This window comes from Puma concolor, chromosome D3 (genome assembly GCF_028749965.1).
Source record: "Puma concolor isolate L17-30 chromosome D3, mPumCon1.1.hap2, whole genome shotgun sequence".
NCBI classification, from domain to species: Eukaryota; Metazoa; Chordata; class Mammalia; order Carnivora; family Felidae; genus Puma; species Puma concolor.
This window is the reverse complement of record NC_141678.1, coordinates 22,551,054-22,559,434: the sequence shown is the minus strand read 5'-3', so window position 1 is coordinate 22,559,434 and position 8,381 is coordinate 22,551,054. Positions and strand designations below refer to the sequence as shown.

The 8,381-nt window shown below is 49.3% G+C and overlaps 1 protein-coding gene across 1 annotated transcript; it reads right to left on the bottom strand.

The window, feature by feature from the left end:
- Window positions 1-318: 318 nt before the first annotated feature.
- On the bottom strand, window positions 319-6,424 carry LOC147575407 (SEC14-like protein 6). Its single transcript, XM_086683346.1, has 6 exons — window positions 6,387-6,424; window positions 6,056-6,161; window positions 5,840-5,979; window positions 5,578-5,747; window positions 5,225-5,337; window positions 319-384 (listed from the first exon to the last, which is right to left on the bottom strand). Exons 1-6 carry the CDS (start codon window positions 6,422-6,424, stop codon window positions 319-321), a joined length of 633 nt encoding a protein of 210 aa, XP_086539472.1.
- Between the last annotated feature and the right edge of the window lie 1,957 nt (window positions 6,425-8,381).

The following is an 8,381-nucleotide window of genomic DNA, read 5'->3' as shown; positions in this document are numbered from 1 at the left end:
CATGCACTGCACAAGGGGGCTTCTTACCCTGCTGCCAGAGTCATTGCCTCATGGCCAAGATTGCACTGACCCCAGAATGGGGGATATTCTGAGAGCCGGATAGTTCGCAGACCTAATGCCCAGCATCCAGAGCCCAAGTGGGTGGCTGCAGTCTGCATTACCACTCCATGAAATTTGTTGAGTTGGAATAGATGCAAGATCATTTACTAAGGATGATTCTCCCAGGTCTGGAGGGGCACTCACCATCCAGAGCAAAGAGTCTATGGAAAGATGTGTAAGTTCACAAGCTAATGGCAGTGGAAGCAAATGGGCACTGAATCAGCACAGGCTGGACTGGGCCACAGAGAACATAAGACACGTGCCCCGGATCTGGCCAAGCAGTCCCTGCAGGGGGGAATGGGGGACGGCTCTCTAATGGCCTGAGGAGAGCAGGTGTTTTGAGCTATTGGCTGAATTAAGAGAAGAAAGTCCAGGAACAGGGTAAGTGAGAAGGTAAAATTCAGGGGCAGATATAAGGGGGGTCACTGAGTCCTATGTGCAAGAGATCAGGGTCAGGGTTGGCCACACTAGGACGCCAGCAGCCAGCTGGGGGGGAGATGGTGGAGGGCACCGCAGTGCACTGGGAGATCAGAGCCAGGGTAAATAACAGAGGGACTTTTGGGCTAGCCAGGGGGAGAGATGAAGCTGTCTGGGCAAGGCTTGTGGGACAGGGGCAGGTAGGTGTCTAACACTTGTTATCAGCACCCATTAGTAGCTGCTGTTCCCCACCCACTTGCTCTGTGCCTGTGGCTCTCATTTCTCCTCATAGCAGCCACTCTAAGTACTGTTGGCTTCCCCACTTTCCAGTGAGGAAACAGCCTCAGAGAGATCTGGTTAAGGTCAGACAAGTGCCAGAAAAAGGACTTGAACTTGGGTCTGCCTTATCTCACAGACTGTGCCCTATTTTCGAAAAGATGCTCAACATCACTAGTCATTAGCAATGTAAATTAAAACCACAGAAACATAACCACGTACCTTCTAGAGTAGCTACACCAGAATAACTAGTAATACCAAGGCCCTGGATGTGGAGCAAACGGAGCACTCAAACACTCTGGTGGGAATGCAAAGTGATGCAAAACAGTTGGCCAGTTTCCTACAACATTAAACCCAACCAGCAGCTCAGCGGTGATCCCACCCCTGGGCATTTACCCTGGATCGATGAAGACAGGATCACACAAAAACCTGACGCAAATGCACCTAGCAGTTTCATTAGTCATTGCTCCAAACTAGAAGCGCAGCTAGTCTTCAACTGGGAAACGGATAAACACTCTGTGGTGCATCGGCACAACAGAATATTACTCAGCCACAAAAAGGAACCAATCACATGCAACAACACAGATGAATCTCTGGGCAGTACGCCGAGTGAAGAAAGCCAGCTCCAAAAGGCCACATACTGTATGATGCCATCCGCATGGCATTTCGGAAAAGTCAACTGCAGCGTTACAGAACAGATCAGCAGTTGTCAGGGCTGGGCTGGGGGAGGGGATCAGCAGTTGTCAGGGCTGGGCTGGGGGAGGGGTTGACCACAAAGGTGATGAGGGAACATAAGGCAAGCTGAGGACAAAGCACAAGCTAGCAAACACCACCCCATTCTCCCCCACCCCATGAGATATGTGTGATGTTCCTCAGGCACTCCTGGCTGCCGTAAAGCTACGAGGCAAAAACAAATGGTTAACTGATGGAGATCACAGTCACATAGGACCTGAGTCTCCGTCAGTTTACAAATGTCTTAGTAAATTACAAGAAAAAGGCTATCTTATCAATAGCCTCATCTCCAGAAACCTATAGACTCAGTTTCCTGGAGCCCCAACATCACCCTCCCCTCCATAGTGTTGTGGGGAACAAAGACAAGAAGGAAATGGTAGGTAAAATTAAATTTCTTTATAACCTGTTGCTCATTGACTTAAGGCGTATACAGAGTATAACATTTCTCCAGCAATTCCCTACTCTTTCTCTTTTTTAAGTTCATTTATTTATTTTGAGAGACAGAGAGAGAGAGAGAGGAAGAGAACAAGTCGGGGAGGGGCAGAGAGAGAGGGAGAGAATCCCAAGCAGGCACTGTCAGCATGCAGAGCCCTGTGTGGGGCAGAGAGCCTGATATGAGGCTGGAACTCTAGCCGGAGCCCAAGGCAGGACTCCAACTCACAAACCATGAGATCATGACCTCAACTGAAGTCAGCCACTTGCTTAACTGACTGAGCCACCCAGGTGCCCCAACTGCCCACTGTCTTAATGTTAATGTCGTACTAGAGGGAAAACAACCTTACCGGGACAATAGCAAAGCCTCCATTATCTTAGAAGCATATGAAAGTCCTTTTACAGGCCTCCCTTTTGCCTTTACCTCCCCCAACTCCATAGTATGTGATCAGTCACTCCTCACAACCCCAGTGAGGCCCTTTCTGCCCAGGGGTCCTGTCCCTGTGCTTCAATAAAAATCACCTTTTTGCACCAAAGATGTCTCAAGAATTCTTTCTTGGCCATCAGCTCCAGACCCCCACCACTCCAAAACCTCATCAAAGGGATAGCAGGAGGGAATTTGGGGGGTGATGGAGCTGCTATGTGTCCTGATTGTGGCAGTGGTTATGGGACTGTATGCATTTGTCAAAGCTCCCGGGATTGTATGATAAAAAGAAAGAGTCCCACAGGTATAAATTACTAAGTACATGCCCTCACTCTGACTCAGCACTGCCTGCTGGAGAGAAAATTTGCACAGGGGGAGAAAGGCAGGCCTTCTAGGTGAGGAGACAGCTTGAACAAAGACAGAGATTTGGGGCAGGGGAGGGTGAGCCTGGAGTGGAGGCTTTGGGTGGGGGGACAGTGGGAGAGGAGGCAGGTGGGGACAGCTGTGGACATGTCCATTATCTGGCCAATGGCTCTGGCCTTCGGCCCACGTTTCAAGAAGACTGTAGCAAGGGCAGATGCTAGAAGCAGATGGGGTGATGGGTGGGATATGGCAGATCATGGGAAACCCCTCGACCCTTGCCTTGGCTCCCCAGTGCCCTCCCCTCCCCCACTGAGCTGCAGCCCACATGGCACCTCCAGCTAACCTCCCTCAACCACCTCCCCTCCCTGCCAACCCCAGTTCCTTGGTGCCGTCTGTGCGAGATAACATGGTAGAATCATGGAGGATGGTAAGAACCAGCCAATCAGGAATCAGTTGAGTAAACTTGCTACCAAAATTCTGGGACAGATTGTTGAGTAGGGGTGGATTACGGTGAGCCCTTAAAAATGAAGGCAATGACCCCTAGGAGCCTATGTGGGGTCCCTAAGAAAGACCTGTTGAATGCCCACATTTCCATATTTGCACAGGTGGCCATATTTGGCCATGTTTGCCAAGTGGCCAATGAAGGAAGTAGTTTGGCTGGCAACCATACTGACAGCAAGCGGGGACAATGTGTGTGAGTAGTGGAATGCTTAGGCCAGAATCTCTGTTGAGATCTAACCTAATGCACCTGTGGGACCTGACATCAGCTCAGTCCGAGGCTGAGTCTAAAATCTTAATGAAGGGGCGCCTGGGTGGCTCAGTCAGTTAAGCCTCTGACTTCAGCTTGGGTCACAATCTCACGGTTGGTGAGTCTGAGCCCTGTGTCGGGCTGTGCGCTGACAGTGCAGAGCCTGCTTGGGATTCTGTCTCTCTCCCTCTCTCTCTCTCTGCTCCTCCCCTATTTGTGCACTTGTGCTCTCTCAAAATAAATACATAAACTGAAAATAAAATAAAATAAAATCTTAATGGAGAGTTTAGATGGAGAACCAGACAATGAAGACGTTCTCAGATGCCCTAACACTGGAATGGAAAGTTTATGAGTCAAAATTTCTTTCTAGATGGGGAAAGCTCTAAGGTTGAATTCCTTTTTTAAAAAAAAAAAAATTTTTTTTTCAACGTTTATTTATTTTTGAGACAGAGAGAGACAGAGCATGAACAGGGGAGGGGCAGAGAGAGAGGGAGACACAGAATCGGAAACAGGCTCCAGGCTCTGAGCCATCAGCCCAGAGCCTGACGCGGGGCTCGAACTCACAGACCGTGAGATCATGACCTGGCTGAAGTCGGACGCTTAACCGACTGCGCCACCCAGGCGCCCCTGAATTCCTTTTTTAAAAATATTTATTTATTTTGGGCAAAATGCCAGTGGGGGAGGGGCAGAGAGAGGGGTACAGAGGATCTGAAGCGGGCTCTAACGTTGACAGGTTGACAGCAGTCAGCCCTATGTGGGGCCCGAACTCAGGCACCATGAGATCATGACCTGAGCCAAAGTTGGAAGCTCAGCCCACTGAGCCACCCAGGTGCCCCAGAGGCTGAATTTCAATTCAGAGTGGTGATTGCTGTATTGCCTTGTCTTCTGTATTAACTGTATCAACCTTGTCTTCTATTTTCTACATTCTGATGCTCTGACATCTGGGGCCTTGCTGACCCTGGGAGGAACTGTGTCTCCCAGGGATAGCCAGTTCCTAGAGATAGCAAACAACTCACCCAGGATTGCGCTTTTCAAATGCAAACCAACTAATACAGAGCCTACACTCCAACCACCTCCAGTGCTGGCTCTAGCACTTAGGGCCACACTATTTCCTTGCCCTGATCACCCTATTACCTGGGGGCAGTCCCTATGCCCCAGAGCCTGCTGACATTATGCAAACTAGCTAATCCTAAAGATTTCCCCGCCGCACCCATTCCTTCCAGGGAAAACCATAACCAAAACTCCCGCCCAGTTCCTCTCCCCCTCTACCTCACGAGGAACCCTGACGTTTATTCCATTTGTCGATTTCTCCATGTGGCTTTCTGTGGCTTGGCATCTCCATCTCCTCCTCTTGGGAACTGTGAGTAATAAATTATCTTTTCAAGAACGGCAATTGTTTCCAGATCTGTTGGTCTTACTATACCTCAAGTGTTAGAACAGTAACTCATGACTTGGTATTGGCTCATAGAAAAGAGCCTAGAGTTTTCACTGAGCCTGAGGTCCCAGGAGGATAGAGTGTTTTGGTTGCTTTGCTGTGGCTGTCTGGCCACCGGGACATGGTCCCAGCAGTGACACGGTCCTTATACGCTGACCCACTGTGACAGATGGGCTGGGAGCAGCTGTTGTAGGATTCCCATCCCTGGGGAGGTTGGAGGGGGTCTGGCCAGGGAAGGCTGTGAATTCACTGTGGACCCAGAGATCAAAGGGGAGGCTGTGGGAGCCACAAGGTTTGCCCAGGATCTCTCCGTCTTCTCCACAAAGGTTTGGTCAGTGAGCAGCACCTCCACAGTGGAGTTGATGTGTTTGGAATGAACTAGGCTATAAGTGTTATCAAACCTCAAGACATCTGCATTGAGGGACAGACATTCAGACAGGGTGACCCACCCAGGACCTCATCCTCCATGGTGTAAATCCTTGTACCAGGACCCAGACCAGGGAGCCATTGTCATGCCTGAGAGCCTGAAGCTGGCTATACATTGTGTCTACCAGAGCCAGGGGCCCCCACGTGGCAAAGCCTGGATGCACCTTGAGGCGCCTGCCTCCAGCCCCCCAGCTCCTAGTGGAGCTGTTCGCTGCCAATACTGACAGATGCCAGCCTCGAGGCAGGCGAGGCTCCCATCCTCAGGTACCAGGTGGGCTTTGTAGGGCCGGATGGGGAGCACCTCCACCATCTCCCCCGCCCGCTTCCGCTCACACGTCTTGGTCTTCAGGAAAACCCCGAAGCCGATGTCTGCCCCATGTGATGCGAACTGCCACCTGTAGGGGACAGGGCCCTACTAATGACCACCAGCTGGGGCTCCGGGGCCGCTCCCAGCTGGGCCCAGGTGTGGAGTGGCCGCCATCCCTACCTGAGCACACAGCCTGGGAACAGGATTTCGTTCTCCACCTGCACGAAGGAGCCTCGGGCCACGGTCATCTTGTGCTCATACTGCATCCTCACCTGGTTGCGCAGGTAGTAGCTCTTGGGCACCTCACCCCCATAGTTGATCTGTGGGTGAGGGCTGCTGAGTGAGCACTGACCCCAGCCATCAGCCCTCCCTTCTCACCCTCTGGGCACCCGGTACCTTGGTCAGGCACTTGGGGTTGCCATCAGGATCAGTCATGGTCCCCCCAAACTCCATGGGCAGCTGCTCAGGGCTGATGAACTTTGGCAGCTCCTGCTTCCATTGCCTGTGGGAGGAGGAGAGGGGACCTGTGGGGTCTCAGGAAGGCTTGAAAGAGGCAAGAGACGCCAAGCCCAGTGCTTTCCTGTGGCATACTGCTTCCTAACCCTGGCATGCTTCTGGTGCCCCTAGGGGAAGAAGCTAAGAGACTGTAAATCTAGGCTGGGGGTTTACTATATGCACCTGTGTTGACCAGTTCCTGCCCCCAGGTCTGCCCCTCTAGACCCAGTACCCTGCCCTCATCTGTCCAGGTGTTGGCCCCTTAGCCATCTTAGTAGGGACTCAGACTAGCACCTCATGGAACCCAAAGCCGAGGAGGGGCTATCTCTGACCTGGTCTTCCTTTCCCTTAGAGACTGAACTTCCAATCAGCCTCTCCCCTCAGCATCTACAGCTCCAGCACCCCCAGAACTGGGGGCAAGCTTGTGTCAGCTCTCCCACAAGCTGCTCTGAGATAGCCAATGGTGGTCCATAGACAAAGGAAATGTTATTGTAGGAACAAAGTAGAAGAAAGCAGAGGTAGGGTCACCTGGGTGGCACAGTCAGTTAAGCATCTGACTCTTGATTTCGGCTCAGGTCATCATCTCATGGTTCATGAGTTCAAGTCCCACACTGGGCACCTTGCTGACAGTTCAGAGCCTGCTTGGGATTCTCTCTCTCTCCCTCCCTCTCTGCCCCTCCCTCATGTTCATGTGGTCTCTCTCTCTCAAAACAAACAAACTTAAAAAAAAAAGCAGAGGAAAATATCTAACATATCCTACAATAGGTATGAACTACTGAAACATAAAAGCAATGGAGAAACCAAAGGAAAAGCCCCATGAATGTAACATAACACAAAGTCAAAAGCCAAAGATAGCAGGAAAACTACAAACTGGGGAACATGCCACAAATATGACAGAAAAGGTCAATGCACTTAATATGTAAAGAGCACTTATAAATCAATAGCAAAAATACTTTTCTAGAAAATGGGCAAGAGATACCAGGAGGCAATAAATAAACAAAAAATTAAAACATCAATTAGCATTAAGAAAAATTCTTACCACACCAGTGATAAAAGAAACCCAATGCAGTCCCTTAGATTCAGAGCAAGAATGTCATCACACATCATGTAGCCTCTGGGAAACTCTGGTGTATATACTGAAAGGATGAGAGTGAAAAAGGCAAATAACATCTAGATATTATTATGAAAATAGTTTAGACCTTGAGGGCCCCCTGAAAGGGTCTTGGGAGCCCTCAGGGTTCCAGGACCACACTTTGAGAACTACTGGTTCAGACTGTGAATGACTTAAAATACATAAGGAGGAGGGACACCTGGGTAGTTCAGTTGGTTAAGGGTCTGACTCTTGATTTTGGCTCAGGTCATGATCTCATGGTTCATGTGATCGAGCCCCGCGCTGGACTCTGCGTTGACAGCAACACAGATCTTGCTTGGGATTCTCTCTTTCCCTCTCTCTCTGCCCCTCCCCTACTTGTGCATGCACACACACTCTCTCTCTAAAATTAATAAATAAACTTAAAAAACCATAAGGTGGATAACCCAAAAGGTCACATCTCCACACTGTCACCAACCTGTGACTTTGAGCCATTCCCTTCTCTGTTAGAGTTCAATTTTCTTGCCTCTCAGTTAAGGCAGCCCATGACCCAGTGGCCCCACCTCTTGAGATCCACCTGAGAAAAACACTCACACATTTGTGTAAGGAAAGTGTGTAGGTTTTCCACATTGAAGAGTTCGTAATAATGAAACATTGGAAACAACCTGAATGTCCACCCCTAGTGGGCTGGTTATGTAAATGCTGACCCCTCTACCCTGTGAAATACTATACAATCATTAAAAAGGACAAGGTGTATTAAAACATTCTCGGACAAATCTGCAAGCCATATGTATTATCTAATAAAAAGAGCAAGTTACAGAATAATTCTTATAATATATTAAGTCATGTGTTCTTGGTATTTCTATTTTATTATATTGTTGATATTCTATCTATACTCTTAAAAAATCTTTTAATGTTTATTTAATTTTTTTTGAAAGAGAGATAGAGTGCGAGTGGGGGAGGGGCAGAGAGAGAGGGAGACACAGATTAGAGGCAGGCTCCAGGCTCCGAGCTGTCAGCACAGAGCCTGACACGGAACTCAAACTCACGAACCACGAGATCATGACCTGAGCTGAAATCAGACGCTTAACCAACTGAACCACCCAGGTACTCCTATTCTATATTATATTTTGTATA